We start from the raw sequence: 19717 nt of genomic DNA, 5'->3' as shown, positions 1-19717 counted from the left end.
AAGACAAGAGGAATACATTTTAATAAATGGCAGAACTTTTAGAGGAGAGGTTACGTAAGCCGGAGAGAAGTTTTCAAACTTCTGTATGATGTCACTTCACCTGATCACAAGGACTAACACTCAGTACGGAACAGCTGGGTTGAGACTGGATGGGAATTAAATGTGAGTTCGATGGTGTCAAAGGAAAAGTGGAGGTATGTGACGCACCTATTTAACTTTGAGTGGCGCCCTCTGGTGGCTGTGTTGCCTTAATACCAACATGAAACAAACCACAACCAGGATATTCCAAAAGCCCAGTCATAGCCAGGACACTACTATGCTGTATATACTCTCTGTGAGGCTGTACTTACAGTTAAATGCTAACATGAGCGTGCTAACATGCTGAGGCTCAGCAAGTATAACAGTTACCACGAACCCCAGCTTAGCGTGTTAGCATGCACAAAAATGTGTAAATTAGCATTATGCACAGGTACGGCTGAGGCTGATCGGAATATTTTTTTCAGTTTGGTCACATTGAAATGATTAATTATTACAATTTGAAGTTGAAGTCTACGATTCATCCTGAGGGGGAAACAAACCTTGAGGTAATCCGCACGGTTTTGGAGGGAAATATCACTGAAAACCACCAATGTCAACCTGAGGGTGATGCTACAGGAAAAGTCGAAGGACCGCCAATGTCATATGAATACATCATCTTAGAACCATGAATATTTGTAAGAACTTGTGAGGAATATCATCAACAAGATACTGAAATATTGATAAGTCATGGGGATAATGAAAGTCATTAGGATTCATTCTTTTGGCAAAATGTGTTCAATGTTGAGCTATGAGGATAAGTAAAAACCTGCTGGTGGACCTAAAGGAAAAAAAAGGTTTCACTGGACACTGGGATTCGTCCTCTGGGGACCATGAATGTCTGAACCATCTGCTCGAGACACTGTCATATAAAACCAACTTCACTGACGAAACAGCTCTCTCACAGTTTATTCATGGCAAAATGAATTTAACATTTAAATAACCACTGAATCCAAACGTTTTGAGCAAAATCTTGTATTGTGGCATTTTGAAATATGGCATTTGAAATAAAACACCTCGTCATGAATCAACAGATAAGCAATTAACTACAAAGGTCACACAAGATGTGGTTACTATTTGTCTTTGTACTTGGTGTCTTTCTCCTCGCTGTTCGGCAGACCTGTCTGCCCAGGAAAGGGGTTGATCTTCAGGAAGAAATAGGGGTTACTTTGAACCCGCAGGGCCACCAGGACCGGGGTGGCAGCGTAGAGCAGGTTAGCTGTCAGCACACACCAGAACGCTTCGTTTGGGATTCGGAACGGAGCTGTGGTGCGAGAGTGGAGGGAGCCTCCGATGTGTGCCCACTGACACTGGAAGGAGACAGAAGTTAGACTGTTGTGTTTTGTTCTACACTGACAGCAAGTCACCTGAACTTTTTTTTGTCTGTTTTTTTTCTTCCCACAACCCCTTCCAGGGAATGAGTAACCTTGAGTCTTCTCTACAGTCATTAGTCCACTTAAAATATACAAATGACTGCACAGGAGATGCACAGACTTTAGAGGCTGTTTAGAGAACAGAGAGTAAAAGGAGGCTTTAATCAAGCTGCTTACTCGTGAGTCATGGCTCCGATTTTCCTGTCACATTAGTATGGTAGAAAGCGCCGCCCGGTTGTTTATTACAGACAAAATGCTTCAAAGGATAAATGCGGTCCAGGTAATTATTAGCGGGATAAGAGCTCGCTACAAGGAGTTTAATTGCAGTGACACGTGTCAGAGCCTCTTTGTACTGAACCCAAACTGCTGATGAAAGCTTTAATTAATCAGAGGCAGCACAATAAACTGTCAGTGCAGCCCACTTCAGTATGCAGCACCTGTATCCCAAACCATGTATTCAGAGCCAGTTTCTCTTATTGATGTTTTGTCTTTCGCGGTGTTACCTGGATCACGGCTCCGGCGAAGAACAAGGTCCAGTCTGACATCCACGTGCACCCGGGCTTGAGGAGCCCGTAAACAAAAGCACCCAGCAGAGGTAATCCATAGAAGAACAAGTGCAGCATCTATAAAAACAAACGCGACAGCAGTTGAGTCTGAAATGATGACTTGTTGAGAAGTTTTCACTCAAAATGTTTGATTTGTCGACACTTGTAAATTCTGTGGCTATATGGCGTATTTAGCTGTAGGTGTATATTATAGAGTATACTCCAGTGAATAGGGATTATGGATCCAGAACACAGTGCAGGAAGACTCTCCCCTCTATCACTGTCAGTCGGTGTTGTTGTTGGGCCCTGACCAACTCTCCAGCAGACGATTAATACAGTACATCCTCATTGTCCTCTGGCCTACACTGCACCTACTCACACTGAATGCACAAGAGGGCAGCTTTGAATGGAGAAACAGAAACACCCTCAGTATAATGTGCTGAATAAAAGTGGCACTACCTCTTTGGAGAAATTCTGAGAAACTGCAGAAAAAGTAAAGGAAAAGTAAAGTAGCTAAGTAAAGTATTAGAGGACAGGATAAACAGAAATCAGAAGTAAATGCACTTTAATAACAAGGATAATTTAAGTTGAGCGTATTTTTAATGTATTTTGATGCTCCGGGTCCAACTGCATCCAGAAAATAAATTGCTTCTTTATCTAATTTCATGCTAAATGTAAACATTTTATTCTGCAGTGTGACAAGTAATTGCAGTCTCAAATAGAGGCTGATCCATGAATTGGCTGGCTGGTATTATAGGCTGATGTTGGCCCATCGCTGACACATCGGTATCTGCACACATGTCGTCCGATAAGCATTGAATTCTGAGATTATAAGATGCCAATATGACAATAATTTACTGTTTCAGTGGATTCATTTTACAATAAAGTTAAGTGTTAAAGTGTAAAATATCGTGCCTCCGTCAAATATCTTTGACACAAACCTATGTCTATTTCAGCTCTAGCTCTTCTTCTTACCTTTTTATTATATTGTTTTTTTACTATATTATTGTTTATTGTTATATAGAACTGTCCTTTGGCCGCTGTCTCCCCGTTTGCAGGACTAATAGCTGTACTGGCATCAAAAGTCAAGTATCAGTTGGGTTCTAGTCTTACGATGAAGCAGAGCATAAATAGTATAAAGTATGAAGGGGCAGGCTCACAGTGTTACATACATGTTTACTTTACAGTTCAAGTTTTCAACAAATGACATAGTGATGACATAAGGAGTTTTGTTTGTCGGACGCACCTACATGGCATCTGACAATTCTTTACAGATCTGGGGTTTGTATTTATGACAGTGATGTTGCACTCAGAAACTGTGGGGGGCGCCAAATCACACAAAATGCCAATTTCTACATTATGTTGCATTAATCAATAATTGTCGACTAAATCAATTATTTGTTGCAGCTCTACATTCCCCCTTTGAAACGCGAAGAACTAAAATGAGCTTTCACAAATTGGAAATTCTGTGCAGTGCTGGAGTATTTTGCTCAAATCTGCACCCGCAGCACAAACGACTGCTTCCACACAGGGGTCACTACAGACACCGCCTTGACCTTCGACTGAAAATATTTGGCGCATGAAAAGCCAGTTTCCCACTTTATAAAACCCTCAAATTATACCACTGAACGGTTTCCTTTCATTCTCGCTCCGAGGGCTAGATGAATTCTAATGAGTTCAGCCCAGGGCCTGAAAGCCAATCATATATGCCCTTCAGTCTTTTGTCGAAATGTCTTTTTAGTGCTGCCGCAGTAATCTGTCACATATCGTTCATCATCATCAATGAATAAAGAGGTCAGTCAGTGCAGAAACAGTGTCACCCGGTGCAACAGAAAAACCCCCAAAACTCATTTCATTTCTTCACACCCACCCACCCACACACGCACGCACACACATACACACACACACACACACACACACACACACACACACAAACAACCATCAGCCACTGCAACACAAACACAGATTTCGAAAAGGACACTAACCAAGACATGCTTTCACATGCTGCGCACACCCCATCTCCCACCCAGTGAGATGCTGATGGGGGGCTTTGGGCGAGGGATTAGCTTATCAAGTTCTCAGCATGCGGTTTGTCTGTCTGATCAATGACTCGCAATTGTGCCTGGACTGCAGCCCCGACAAGGTCTTTGGATAACCTATTGACAAAGCTGTGTACGCCGAACAAAACACAACAAAACCCGCAGCTGCGCGGGGTCAACAGGAGAAAAATAACAGGAGAGCAGACCCGGTGCCAGTCACAGTAATAATCTGTTATCCATCTTACACAAATTAAAGTGAGAGACAAAGATACGCCGGCCTCTCAACCCTCGCTCATTGTTGCTGTAATGATGAAAAATGGCTCTGTAATCAGCTGCGAGCTAAAAGAGCGCAGGCGATAAGGGCAAGCTTCCAGCACACTCAAAGTGATATCCATGAAAGCAGAGGTCCATTATGTGACTGGTTATTAAAAGCAGGCTGGAGAGCAGCGTTCAGGTGCTGCTGCAGCAACAGACACACAGGCTGAAAGAGCACCCACCATGACTCTGGGGTAGCCCACAGGATCCTTCAGGTAGGGCTCGTAGTGCTTCAGGTAGAGCGAACAGGCTTCCAGTGGAGAGTCCAGAGCCACCTGCATAGGGTGGACAAAATAAAAGTAACACCTTACAAAATAATGCCAAAGAGTGCCGCAGGAATGAGTCCTAAAACCTGGAAATCGGTTAGCGCTTTTCACACCTCCGCTTCCCTCCTCTCAAAATCAGTGGGTTTTATGAATGGGGTTTTGGTTAAATGCCTGAAATAAGGTCTGTGGTTAACACAAGCTTAAGAGGATTACACTTTTTGTGCCATCTTTCTCAAAAACGGTGGTTGCTAACAAGTGGCTAAATGAGACAACAGAAGTCTACAACGTGTAGATCGATCAATTTATGGAAAACATATATAGTAATTGTGTAGTAAGACACTTCTCGATGTTTGATTTACACTTTAAAAATCAGAGAGTAAAGATTATCTTGGTGAACAAAATGTGTAAGTGTCATAAACTTATGTTTGCCAAAGAGTGGGCAATAATCCAAAAGTCCTGTAGGCCTTTTGTCGAAGGAAGCAGGGTGATGCTAACTTCCAGATTAACCTACAAAAATATATCATCCCTGCACCGCTCTATAACTGGACATTTCAGCAGACCCATTTTTTTTATTATGTTAGCCAGCTAGCTTAGCCTAGCGTGAATGCTGGAAACAGCATTGAAAGACAATGAATTCATGCACCTCTACAAGTCACTAATTAGAATACAGCATGTCTTTTGTACACATTAGCTTTTACGTAGATTAAAGAAACAAGACACACGACTCAAATGCTGAGCTTAAGAGGTGCTGGTTGGCTTTTTTCACATTTGAACAGAACACTTCTTGTTGATCCTCCCTGTATCCAGTCTTTGCACTGAGCTGGATTAAGCTAACAAGCTGATGGAGGCAACTTAACATACCATACAGACATAACAGTAGTATATATTTTCTCATCTAACTCTTGGCAAGGAAGCAAATAAGAGTGTTTCCTAAATGCAAAACTGTTATTTCTCATTTAATAATATACCTTTCTTTCAAATCTGAAATATCAAACAAGGTAATTAGGTTGGGATACACACTTCATATATCATTGTCCGATCCTTTGTAGCGCATTAATGAATAGCCTTCCCATGTGGCTCATTAAATGAAAGCATTTGCTTGTTAAAGCAAAATAATACATAGGCTACTCTCCTTACTCCCTGGATAAATTACTCTGCATGAGCAAGATTGTAGGCTACATGACTTTTAAAACTACCATTACAGCCTGACCTCTAAACTCTGTGCCTAGCACGGACGTGTTGCACACTCACCAAGCCTCTGAGGATGGTGAAGGCCATGGCAGCTAACAACAGCAGCACCAGGATCAGATCCAAGGGGCGCCAGATCAGCTTCATGCTCTGGGCATGCTGGGCCTGTGGGGAGATGTCAACACAATGTACAGGATACAACCGTTCAGTCAAGGTCGGGTTTTCTCGCCTTACTGAGACCTTCTCAGAAAATCTTTGCTTCTCTTTTCTGATTTCTTTGGACACTTGGGGGAACAGCAAGCAATATGTAACCAACTATGCAAGTTAATATGGTGACCTTGTGCGTATTTACATTCAGTTAGGTCCACCAAGTCAATATTCATTCTTCTCTCAAGTATGTTTTGACCTTCATCAACTCCTGAAGGGAATATCTGGCTCCTTTTTCTGCTTAATGCCTCACTGTGTTCACTACCTAACCGCTAACTTTGTTTTTCTAGTCATTCGGTGCTGTGCAGGAAGCATTACGCTGTTTCATCAGAGCTTTTTCGCTCAACAGAACTGCGTGCTAAAGCCAAACATGGCACTGATAAGAATGACCCAAAGGGTAAAGTTGCAGATCAGAGAGCGATGTAAGCAGTCCACACGTCTAACGCCTCATTCGCACAGTTTTGCAGTGAAATGCATTTCTTTACAGATGGATAGAAACATCAACATTAGCATGGAAGAAAAGTACATTTTCTGTTTTCATGAAGTAAGAACAGGACCAATAATGAATGGCGACAATACATGAGGAAGTGTCCTGTCAGATGGGTAGCCAGTTTTGTAAGAGATTTGATAAAGGGCATACAAATCACTTGTTAAGCAGGTACTTTATATGTTACACATCATGGATGCTACACATGTAAGCTCAAAGTGCCATCTGACTGTTCGCATTGGATGAAGTGTAAATTGATTTTAATTCAAACTTCTTGGGCACACAGGAAATACTCCTGCCAGACGTATATAGCAAGAGTCAACACTTTTAGACACAGATGTTACTCTGGGACTAGGACCAAGCTAGCTTTTGAATCAAGACTATGGTGGGGTCAGACTAAATTGAGACCACTCTCCCAAGGCTACAGACATCACAGCTACTGTGCGTTACAGGCTAAGATTGACTCTGGACTTTAGATAATGTGATCTGAAAACAAGGTGGCGAACATGCTGTAGTGAAATTTGGTAAAATACTGTAGATGTACTTTCTAACAAACAAATGATCTTCCTGATTCAGGTGAGTGCACCTCAACTCCTATCATTACACTGGTGAAACTGCTGGAAATTAGAGCGACTCATAAATACAAATGACTTATTTGGCTGCCCTTTGTCCTCTCTCATGGTCTGGATTAAATTGAATTGCCCCGTGCTGCATTATAGCTTGATTAAATATGTTGAGCAAACATTAATTTTCTAAACCTCTCCACCAAATTCATTGCGAGGTCTGACTATACGGGTGCCAGGCTTACATTGTATCCACCAATCAGTGGCCTGTCCTTGGGCTTTGTGAATAATGTGACAGCTCCCCACACAGGCATCAAAAGGAAGAGGAAGTTGAGCCAGAAGGCCGGACGGATCTCTGATCCATATTTACCTGTCATAGAGAAAAGAAAAGATACTTATATCAGTTCGTATAAACTCTAAACATCTCAATGTAAACTGGTAATTACACTTCCAAATAAAACCTCCACAGGGCACCTCAGGCAAAGGCACTCAGTACAGTGAGCCTATGATAATACAACAGAGAGAAACAACACGTTGCCTGTAGACAAGTTTGATCTTCTGACACTTATGTATGCAGTTTGAAATGCCAACAACAGATGCTTTAAGTCTGCTTTCTGCTCTGTTCTGTGGGCTGTGACGGCAGGCGAGGCACGGGGCTTGTGTGTGTTTTGTTGGCAGACTGAACTGTGACACTGATGGTACACGGCAGTGCAGATGTTCACTTGATTAAAGCTTGTCATCGCGGGACTGGTAGAGGGGGGAATAGAAGATGAGGCTCACCTGCCACTATCCCGGCAATGAACACGCTCATGTTGGCACACAAAGAGCCAGCCCAGAACAAGCCCAGGCTACGGTAGGCTTTCCTGGGAGAGAAATCACAAACCAATCGTCATTATACAAATGTAGAGACAGGAGGTAAGAGAGAGGAGTGAACCAAGTTTGATAAGCCAAATGTTTGTCAGTCATGTACTTTATAGTGGTATAACTAAGCGCAGCACATTTTTTTTCCCAGTGGTAAAAAATCTGACATGTTTAAAGGAGGATTTCATTTCCATGATAGCACCTGCCCTAAGGCAGCGTTCGCTCTGAACTCCTGAACTCACTGACTGCACTTTTATGATCTACTCACTCTAGAGGGCCCGCACTGTTTTCTAAAAATACGATTTTATTCGGGCCATCGTGGGAATTTTATGTGATAGATGCACCCTGTGAATCTCAGCGGTGAAACGTACGACCCACTCAGGTGCATCTACTGCTGCTTAAAGAAAATCAAATGTGAAAAACAGCCTACTGAGTGCTGTAACGCTACATACTGACTTAAATACAGTGCGTGCCGCTTCTACACTCTTCTACGTCATTGTTTGCTCCGTTGGATAGGGCGCTATGGATTTTGCAATAGCATTTTGGTGATGGCGAGCAAGATAAACGAGCTTGCTGTGACTTGAACTGACTTTTCCATCACCCACCTGTCTGTTATCCTGCTGATCATCACCAGGTACATGATGAAGTGGGCTATTCCATCCCAGTAACACATCATGATGGCATAGGCTGTCCCCAGATAGGGCTCTCCCTAAAACACACACGTACGTACAGTGTGCTGATTTAGTGTTTGTTTCGTCGTCTTCACTGTTGCCCTGTATAATCTTTCAAAAATCTTGAAAATAAAGGCACAGATGTTGTTGTCTTTGTACACCAGCTTTATAATTTGTCAGCAATTTATCATCAGCATTTTAGATGTGAGAATAATAAACCTACCGTCTTTTGGTAGAACTCCATAAAGCCGGAAATAATGCCATCATACTCCAGGGCGCTCGTGAGGTCAATGACACAAGTGAAGGAAAATTCTGCAAAAACTGCAAAGACAAGAATCAGAGGGGGGTCATAAAAACATCAAGCTGATGCTGGACATGACAAAAATGCCTCATGTGAAAAGCAACTTGGTGTGTTTGTGTGTACGTGTCAGAGAAGGTGTGTTGGGGGTCATCTAGAGGCCATTGTGATTTTTAAAGTTACATGTAATTTCCCAATCTGCTTGTTTCTTCATGCATACGTTGCTTACGACCACAGATCCTTGTGTCTCCCAGACGTCTTTCTAACTTTCAGTCTTTCTCCGGCTTTTTCACTCACTTTTCGGGAGTTCAAAACATTATTTTCCGTCAACCTGCCAGTCATTGATTTATGGGACAACGTGGGGAGAAAATGAAGTCTGGAGCACTGAGGAAGGCTGGAGGCACATTTATATCAAGTCCATGGTGAACAGCCTTCATCTATCCTCAGGACCAGCAAATCTGCAATGTCCATGTCGGAGTGAGAATTTTAAGTGTGGCGATACACAAACACAGGATTAGCATATGGGCATAGTAGACTGTTATAGACTAAAAGGCTCTTTAGCACACTTTACTTTTTCATTCATGTGCATCAGCACATGATGTAGGTACACACAATAATATATTTTAATTACATTTCTTAAAACATTGTGCAATTACATTTAAAATAATGTTTTTCCCTATTTAAATCACACACAACAAGAAAATGTAATAACCTTAATAAAAAAAAAAAACTTTAGGTGCACTTGACAGATTTTTGGGCGCATGTGCCACCAATATATTCACAAGCCCTTTTTAACCAAAGGTTCAACGCCTTGTGGGCTTTTTGAAAGATGCTGAAAATGTATGTGGAGCTGAGGTGGAGCAGGTGGACAGTTTGGGTTCCTGGGAATCACCATAAAGAACCTGTCGTGGTCATCACTCTTCTCAACTCTTATAGAAATCTCAAAAATTGATATATTTCTTATGGAAGTTTATTATCGAAATTCCTGTGCCTTTTGGCAACATTTACAAGAGGAACCACCGCAAACTGGCATGGTTTGTGCACGGCCCAGGACAGGACAGCTCTACAGTGGGTGATTCAAATCGCATAGGACACCATTGTTACCCATCTACCGTTACCCATCGGTGAAGTGAGAGGTCTGCATAGAGCCCAAAGCATGCTGGAGAAACATCAGCCACTCTGCTGCTGTCTGGCAAGAGACACAGAAGTATCCGGAGCTGCACCACCAGACTGCATGGCAGCTTTGTTCCCCTGGCTGAGAGACTCGTCCTCTGTACTCAAAGATGAAAAAAAAATAGTTGTGTATTTTATGGCTTTTTAAGTATTAATCCATCCATATAATTTCTGTTTTAGAAGAAGCATAAAGGGACTATTATACAGCCGTGTATTGTAAACTGACAGTAAATTAATCTTGTCACTACCAGACAAGTGTGCACACGCCGCTGCCTCCTCATCTGACTGGCATGATTTTTGACAAGGGGGTTTATTGTTGGGGCCGTGAGGGCAGTTTTGTGCACCACAAAGGCCACTGGCGGACTTTTTCTGTCGGCCATAATCTCATTAATTGGACCACAAAAAACGTCAGCTTATTGAAACACTGGCTACAGCTTGCTGAAGACTTTCAGCAGGAAATCGGGTAACTCAGACCATAACAAGCCGTCGTCACTGTGCAGTGCAGCATGAAATTTACCATCACAATATAATTGCGGAGTATAACAACTAGCCCGGGCACACACAGAGTAAGTCTGTCTATGATAAACTGCTAGAGGATATTATGGTGGATAACATGCCCATTCGACTGCTAATGACTGGCAAAATATTGCCTGGGCTGATGAATCCGTAGCACACTCAGCATGTGGGGTAAACAATGTGAAGCAATGGACCTTTTCTCCATGGTGACAATTGCACACACCAGTTGGGGAGATATGAGTGTTTGGGGACAATATGCCAATATGCATACTCTAACTCCGCTGATATGATAGTATATATGAGTATAATCTAACAGAATTGGGGTGAAAGGCAACAGAGAAAAAGAGGCATCCATCCACCCACAAATGTTGGACAAAGCATACGGGGGATTTGCAGCTGGGATCAGTTCACAGGGAACAGCTGTAAAAGCAATTACAGTGATTTACCGTCCGGACTCTACCGAATGTCATTATAAAGTGAATCACTGTGTGTTGTGACACGGGCATCTCTCTGCAGATACGGCGGCTTACAAGCGGCTGTATCGCATCCTTCCTATCTGTCCTTTAACACACTCTCTGAACACGGATGCACATATCCACACGCACGCTTTGTCTCTCCTGTGTACCCGCGTCTCCATAATCCTCAGGACAAGCAGGTTTTTTGTTTTTTTTTTCATATCTCTTGCATCTAACTGGTGAGATAGCAGGGGGATTATGGCTTTCCATCATTGAGAGAAGCCGATCAAAATGTCGCTCTTGTTGTTGTGGTTTCCCTACACAACACTGGCACTGCCTTGGGGAGCTGACAACCCACAAATCACCTGGTTTCTGTACCCCTAGCGTAGCCCCTGGCATCAGCTGCAGGGACGTGTTTGCAGGGAAACCCTTGGCGAGAAACAGAACTTGACCAAACACATCTGACCAGCAGCGAGGAACAGTATGATACAAACGAATGCAGAAAGGCCTAATTAAAGGTGTTTCTTTAAAAGGTGCGCCGTCACAGAATACAAAAGTGCTCATGGCGTTTGAGTTAGTGATGGGAGTGTGAATGGTATTATACAGCAGCAGCAGTGACTGTGGAGTGATTTAGCTTCAAGGTCAATTAAAGGAGTCACGTCGAGTCTGGAAAAGTTAAAAGGTTGAGTAAGTACCAGTACTGCGCAGGTCCTCAGCTTGGGTCAGTCACGCTTTAGAAAAGTCTGGCTAAGCTTCGCTCTGAGCCTGATCACTCTAAGCTGCTTTCGACATATCAGGTGAAATCACATTCAACGCAATTCGTGTTCTTTGCCAATTCATTCGGACGCGGTGTGTCGCAAGCGAGAGTTCTGGAAAAAACCTTTTGTAAGGAATCAGCTGCAACACAGTGCGTAGTGGTTATTAACCTCTGTGTTGAAAAACACATCGCAAGTAAGTTGGGAAATGCACATTACCGAAGAATAAGACGTCTTTAGGTGGGTTGCCACGGGTGATGAGGAAGTAGAACAGAAACACTAACACCAGCACAGCAACGCCGATCTCCAGGATCACATACGGCCTGTTAGAGGAGAGAAATCAAACTGTTATCTCATGAAATATCAACAGATTGTTTTATTTAACACGGCCTCACTGCTGACACAGCTCTCTTAGACACCTCCCTCTGATTTTCTGCTTCGCTCTCGTTGCTAATTAGTTTCTACCGTGGAAGTAGTGCCAGTCTTTTTCTGCAGCGCTAAATTAGTAAATGATGATGAATGGGGAGTCGGCGAGAATGATAATCACACAGCGTACTACGGTTAACACTGGGCGGAAGAAGTGTGAGGGGAAGTCTGTGTGATAGATGTACTGCAGCCAGAGAGAGAAAAGGCTCTGCTGGTGTGTGTGCCTGGAGAATGGAGGTGAGAATTCAGGGCCACAGTGAATTTAACCCCCTGATATCCAGTCGCCAGGATAAAATGTTGGCAGTTAACGTTTCTGAAAACCACAGATACTGTATATTTAAATGATCATTTGTCATGGTGCCATACTGACATTTCTACTATGTGTTTTACATGTATATGAGCTGACATTCATGTTGAGAGGTGAAGGGTATGGTGGTGAGAAGGTTGTCAAGCCAGTGACCACTGTTCAAGACTGAGTTTGAACATTTGTATGAAGGTCTCAGGACAATTTCCAGCCATGTGCAAAGGTGACAAGACAGTGGGGAATCAGCAGGAGGCTGATATGGAAATATAAAAGTATACTGCTCACTTTCAGGCCTGACATCAAAAGTCTGTGTCTCTGTGTTGCTGTTATTGATCTTGTAAAACTCTTACACTGCACTAAACTTTCTTTTTGAAATGAGATTACTCCTTATTTTGATTGTGTTATATATATTGGATGGCTTGCAATATTTTTTAAAATGGTTTGACGGTCTGATCAAGTTGTTTGTTTTTTCAGACACAATTTGAATGATGTATTAAGCCCCGGCGTATACTTTTATAAACCCATTAGAGCAACTTTCCTTTGTTAAACTTCAGTTCTGCTATATTCCACCTCTCACACTGCTGCTGGTTGCGTGCCTACCAGCGGCTTAAAAGCACAGCTTTACAAAGGCATGATCAATCATAGACCAAGGTGTGGGAAGCAGCAAGCTAAGGCCATGTTAGTTCAGCGCTGCCCTCCATGTTTGCCGGTCAAAGGTACTGATGCCTCGCACTGGATAAGATTAATGTGCGCGAGGTATCTCCTAGTAAACAACATTACATCCTTGGAAAACTCACAATGTGTGCTCACAGAAAGGAAAACAAATGCTGTGAGAGCAAAAGGGAAGCTCCCTCGCTACCTCTCCAATTCAACAGCGCAGGAAGATTTATGCACACAATACTGTTTGTTTGCAGAGTGGGAGAGCGCGAGGCATATTGTATGTCAAGTGCAATTTATCAAACTCTTCTGTGCAGTCTGTATTGATTGTCAATGTCCACACGCTCGGAAAGAAAAAAAAAAAAAAGGAGCCAGCAGAGATATTCACACAGGAGGAGTATAAAAGTCTGTCAGAAATGAGAAATATCTTGTGGTGTGTGAAGGAGGAGAGGAACATTCAACCACCAGCGCTGTTTATTCAGCCTGTAGTGTTGCAGTATTCCCCCATCAATTGTAGACAATACAAATATAATTGTAGACAATATTGTGGCAACGGGCAAAACAGATTAGCCTTGAATATGAAAATGATCCCTTACAGCTCAGAAAAGTAATTATCTTCATCATCATGACAGATTATCTCCACAAAGTCCCCTCACATCGCCTCATGTGTGCACCCTATTCATTCCCTTGCCCCTCCAAGAAATGTCAGGTTTAATTATTTTAAGTGTTTATGCAACTAAAGACACAATTGGCAAATACATTGTGAAAATCATGGAATTAACAGTGCACATGGTCAAGGATTTATGAGGTTGTCATCATCTGATACAGACCAAAAATGAAGCCAGAGTTTTAAGCTTACAGTGTGCTCTAGTGGTGGTAAAGTATATTTTCTGTCATAAATACCTGCTTTATTATACCTTTATGTTCTCCTAAATCTATTATAATCATAATACTGTGGATTCTACGTGAGTAAAAAATTATAAACTACAGTTAATAATTGTGGTTGTAAAATAGTGTTAAATAGAAGTCATGAGAAATAATTGCAGCTTTTCCCCTAAAACAAACAAGTGTGGGCCCACACAGTATAACAGATACATGCAAGAAACTAAGAGATATAAATCAGTAAATGTTATGACTTACTCTTGAAGCTCAGGAATGGTGTTCATGGCGTAAAGAATGCCAAGGGCCGAAAATGAAAATAAAAAGACCAAAGTCTCCATCTCTTCAAAAGCTGTTCAGCCTTCCTCCCTGTAGAATCGACACCACGGCTGCAAACACAACACATTATCAGTTTAAAGCCAATGATAGTCACTAATATTTGATCAAACCGACATCTTAGATACTATCAAGATATCAATATATTTTAAAGAACCGGGGAAACAGAAATAAATATTTTTAGTAAAATATAAAGATATCAAAGTCACGCAATTTGAAAATAGAATGGGAGAAGAAGCGGAGCAGGCTCTTACCGTCTGGCTACCCTTTCGGTGGATTAATCAAATTACAGCTGGCCTGAGGCACCCATGGCCTTTACTTGGAAAATAATGAAGTGGAGACAAAGAAGCTTTTGGGGGGAAAGTTATGCAATTTGGCTTCGTCAGAGATTTACATAAGTCGTATTAAAGAATAGGCCAGCATTCCTCTTTATAGAGCAATACACATTCACATTATACTGATTCCTGTGTTACAGAGGACTTAATGTTGTGTAATATCTGCATTGTGTGCTGTCGAAAGTATCCTCACTAATACTGACAATGTTGAACAAACATTGTGATGAGATGTGAAAGTAACATATTATCTTTAAATTATATATATATATATATATATATATATATATATATATATATATATATATATATATATATATATATATATATATATATATATATATATATATATATATACAGTTATTTCACTGAATATTCATAATTCAATTCAGTGTAACTCATTGTCATACTGCAGGTAAGACTGTGGCATCCTTGATGCAAAAAGTGACCAGACTTTGGACTCGACTTGACAGAACCTGCTATTTGAATTGACTTGCACAAGGCAAAATGATTTAGGACTTGCTTGACACTTGGACCAAATGACTTTCTAGCCTAAAGTGTATGAAAATATCTGTCTATCAAAAGACATTTCAATTGGTCTGACAACCCCAACAGATGCAGGTGAGGTTAAATATCCCCTGACTGAAAGTGAACACACCCACTTGAGCTTTGTGACAAACACTTTTCAGCTGCTTTTCCAAAGGAAGTCTGTGCCGTGCCTCTTAGCCTGTCCTCTGTACCGACAGTGCATGCACTGGACTATTTACAGCACTCACTTGCTTAAGAGTCACAGCGGCTGAATAGGCAAAAAGACGCGCTGTAACATCCCTGCAGTTCTGTCAGGAACACAATTATTGCGCACGAATCAAGACACTAGAAGGAAGTGGGAAATGGCTCTGGAGTGCTTTCTCAATCGTGTTCAAAAATTGCTCAATGGAGACAAATCCCCATTGAAAAAGGCTGTGCTTCATGTATTTTCGCTCAGCCCCTGGAATTACAGCATACTACTTATATTGTTCAATTTCTTTGCTCATGCAGCCATGACTTCCAGATCCAGGCCACTTTCAAACCAGGTGTTTGCTGTACGAGTCCAGCAGGGTGCGCCAAATTCAAACTAGCGGAGCAGCAGACTCCTTACTAATGAAGAAAGGTGCAGAATTACAGTTTTGAAATATAACATCAGATGTTTTAATTAAAAACATTATCAATTGTGTTAGGAACTGGTTCATCACAGGTACCTGCTTGTTATTGTGTCGGAAAAAGCTACTAAAGATCAGGAGCAATGTGACCTGATATTGTCCACACTGATGAGCTGACATGCATTATAAAGGTGTAACTAAAATGTCCAAGGGTGCATTTATACTGTTTTTCCATCCTGCATCATCCCTCAGCACCTTCCTGACAGAAGACAATGCAACAATATCAGACGGGGGGGAAAACAGAGCACAACCCTGCCAGTATCTTTGTACTTGAGCACAAACATACACACATATATTGACATGGTACATACACACACCACCCCTTGGCTTCCCACCACCCTCCTTTGTTGGGAAACGGGGGGACTGTTATACCAGGAAAGCAGTGGCAGTGTGCGTTTGCTGGAAACAACTGGACGTCTTCCAGCTCCGTCGTTCAATAACGTGAAATGGACAGATGGATGCCAAAATGAGACAACGACCTGCGGGAGGAAGATGAACGTGTACTCCATTTAGGATGGAAAATGAAATATGCTTTGATGCAATAACTGTCTGCGGGGAAGTGAAGTAGTCCAGGTGTATGAGAGAAATAACATGTATGAAACGTATTCGGTTTCAGCTGCACAGACAATCGTACTCTCTAAAACTGCATTTATTAGATTTTTTCTTTTCTTTTTTTTTTCCTGCAGATGTGCAGCTTCTTCTTCTCCGTCATCTCAGATTTTACCCAGTGAGAACTTTTCTACATTCATTGTTCACTAGCCTTATTGATTATTACCATGGCTGTCAGTATGGGTGGTACCTAATAGTAGTAGTGGCAGTAGCAGCAGCTGTGGTATTAAGTGTTTACGGTAAATTTAGGCTTGTGGCCTTTTACAGTGAAAACAATTACAAAACCTTGCAAGTCCAAAAATGATAAGTTAAAGAAATTACATTCTAACTTTATATTTGGCGGACCATGCCACCTTCCTAGCTTGCCTCTGAGAACAGCAAAAATAAAAAATAGTGTTTCTGAGTTTGTATTATTACTTCATTAATATTGTAAGTATTAAAATTCTGAGTTTACATTTTTCAGACGCCTTTGTCCAAAGCGACTTACAGTAATTCACACATACATTCATACACTGATGGCAGTGGCTGCCATGCCAGGTCCCGAGCAGCACATCAGGAGCAGTTTGGGGCTCAGTATCTTGCCCAAGGACACTTCGACATGCAGACTAGGGGAAATCGAACCAGCAACCTTCCGATAACAAGATGCTGGGTCTACCACTTATTAATAAAAGAAACATTTATTTACAGAAAAGGCCGGACTTCATTTTCAGATATGACAGAGTTTAATGGTTCAATGAGCTTCAAATGCCTTTTTGTGTTATAAGCTATATTTGCCTATTTTGATTTGTAAGTAGAGTTAAATTAACATTTTTATCTTTTTGAATCAAAACGTCAACAAATAAAAAATATCAAATAGTAAATCCAAACTTTTCAGGGCAAATTACAATACATCTAATCAAGTCTTACGAGTTAAATCAACATTTCTGTCTTTTTGGATATAAAATGTCAACTAATATAAAAAGTCTAATAGTAAATTCAAACTTCTCTAGGTAAAGTACAATACATCTAATCAAGTGTTAAATCAACAAGGCGTTAAATCAACATATATTTTTTTTCTTTTGGGATGAAAAAAAAGGCAACTGATGAAAATGTCCACCATCAAACAGTAAATCTAAACTGTTCTAGGCAAATTACAATAGATCTAATTAAATGTTAAGAGTTAAATCAACATTTTTGTCTTTTTGGAGATAAAATATCAACTGAAATAAAATGCCATGTAGCAAAATCGAAACTATTATTATTGTCCAGCTATTAATATTATATGTGTTGCCATTAATACCAACTCATCTGTGAAGTGTTGATTTCGTGTCTCATCTGCCACCATCGTCACTATGTATGTATTGTAACCTGCAGGTCTGGTTCAGGTGCGCCACACATCACTGTGACGGTCTATTTATGGCCGGGCTGTTTTCTGCTCGCGATCACCAAGCGGCACTGCGCGTGACGACAGCGGCGGAAATATTTTTTCGCTATTCAAAATGGCACCGTCTCAATCAGGAAGTGGAGAAAACAACTAGAAGAAGAATAAGTTGGATAAAATTCCCCATATCTGTTACTTTGACGCGAGTGTTCGGTCAAAAGCAGCCTGTTCGCGCGTGGTTTGGATTGAGAATAAGAAACACGTTCACGGTAAGTGTATTTCGAGGATATTGTGAAAAGGCGAGCGACACATCGGCAGTTGCCTTATAACAAGATGCGTTCGGGGCAGCCTCTCCTAGGCGCGCACGTTTTTTACGACGGGCTACGCCGGTTCTGAGGCGCCTGCCTTGAGTTAAACGTTATCATAGGAGATGTTATTGGTAAACAGTAAATGAGTTTAGGCCGATGGACGTTATGTTGCCCGTAGCAAACAAAACCAGACGCGGTGTTATGTGTGTATCAGCATTACTACGCCACCGCCACGTAAGGCCAGCAGCTAACAAAGCTAGCTAGTTACTTAGTTATAAGCTGTTCCTTCGATACCAGCTAACGAGCAAGTAATGTCGCCCATCAAACATTTCCATGCTAACGTTACCTGTGAAAGAGTAACATGATTCTTTATGTGCAACCCAAACATATTAAACTTTTGATCAAGCAGTCAGAAAACGGTCGAAGATCCTCTCCGACAAACTACTCGGCCACTTTATTCCGTCAACATACTCAGGCAATGTACAAATCGAACATACCCAAAGTGAGAAAACGACGGCTATGCTAACCGAGCTAGCACAATTAGCTATGCGAAGTATGCCGTGTTTTAACAATCTAAAGTAGGATCTTGCTGTATTTTGCCGGTCGTGATTGCTGGCCAAGAAACAGGAGTGGATGAATCTGAAATTCTTTGTGGTCAACGTCGGCTTTCTTGCTAGCGTTTGTTAAATGTAGATCGTCTGTCGTCCGGCAAGCTAACAGTAGTGGCAGTTACACTGTAATAGCCTTGGCTGCCTTCCTTTGTGCTGTGCGGAGACCACTGTGCCTCCGTACCTCACCTTTACTCGGAGAAAACCTCCTTTCGGCTTGTTATTAAATTGAATACATGAAAACGTTACACCAACTCAGCGACTGCACACGTATCTGTTGTTTATTTTCATGCATAAACGTGCCCACACGACAAAGTGTTAGCTAAAGCTGAAAGCGATTGATACCTTTCAGTATGATCTCAGGTCCCTGCTGAGTTAAGTTGGAAATTAATGTAGTTTTCACCGAAGCTTTTCGGAGATGTATCCCCAGTTCGTTCCTGTCATCTGTTATGCTTATAAAAGAGATGGGAATTACAAAGTAGTTGCTGTAGTCACTCTTAGTAATTCTAAACTTTGATAAGGTATGGTGTATATTTGGCGAGCATTATATGTAATACGTGTATGAATCCCAATTTTTTTTATTTTAAATTTACAGTGTAGGAGCTGTGTGTGTGTGTGTGTGTGAGAGAGAGAGCTCATTAATTAAATGCCTACCAAAAGATATGTGGTTACTATGTAATTAGGTGAACCCTGCACTATACCACTGTACCACTGTGATGTGACTATCATTAAGTACAAGTAAATATGTGACTGCTGTTTCTTGACACCAGTCACATCATCTGTATGTTAAGATAAAGAAGTAATTATATGACCTAGAATGAGTGTTTAATATCTGACAGAAACCAAACCTACTGGGATACTTGGGCTGACTCAGAAAACAGGAGGAGGGATCAGGAGGAAATGAAAATAGCT

General features: G+C 41.5%; 2 protein-coding genes across 4 annotated transcripts in view; one reads left to right on the top strand and one right to left on the bottom strand.

Moving 5' to 3' along the window:
• Nucleotides 1–1040: 1040 nt before the first annotated feature.
• Nucleotides 1041–19506, bottom strand: tm6sf2 (transmembrane 6 superfamily member 2). Of its 2 annotated transcripts, none has more exons than XM_037114022.1 (11): nt 19151–19506; nt 14315–14442; nt 12007–12110; nt 8814–8911; nt 8525–8628; nt 7839–7921; nt 7304–7428; nt 5865–5966; nt 4530–4622; nt 1952–2071; nt 1041–1385 (listed from the first exon to the last, which is right to left on the bottom strand). In XM_037114022.1, the coding sequence occupies exons 2-11, from the start codon at nt 14392–14394 to the stop codon at nt 1149–1151; spliced, it is 1146 nt and encodes a 381-aa protein (XP_036969917.1). In that variant the 5' UTR covers nt 14395–14442; nt 19151–19506; the 3' UTR covers nt 1041–1148. The 2 variants fall into 2 exon arrangements, with proteins under 2 accessions (XP_036969917.1, XP_036969916.1); XM_037114021.1 differs by lacking the exon at nt 19151–19506 and adding an exon at nt 14644–14729.
• The window catches only part of si:ch73-63e15.2 (protein strawberry notch homolog 2), a 59888-nt gene continuing 58157 nt past the window's right edge, over nt 17987–19717 (top strand). For both annotated transcript variants that reach the window (XM_037114016.1, XM_037114015.1), the window contains exon 1: nt 17987–18158. The gene's annotated coding sequence lies outside the window, so the exon portion shown is untranslated. The remainder of the gene's footprint in view (nt 18159–19717) is intronic.

This window comes from Acanthopagrus latus, chromosome 11, assembly GCF_904848185.1.
Source record: "Acanthopagrus latus isolate v.2019 chromosome 11, fAcaLat1.1, whole genome shotgun sequence".
Classification (NCBI taxonomy): Eukaryota; Metazoa; Chordata; class Actinopteri; order Spariformes; family Sparidae; genus Acanthopagrus; species Acanthopagrus latus.
The sequence above is the reverse complement of the archived record's forward strand: the minus strand, read 5'-3'. Positions and strand labels throughout refer to the sequence as shown.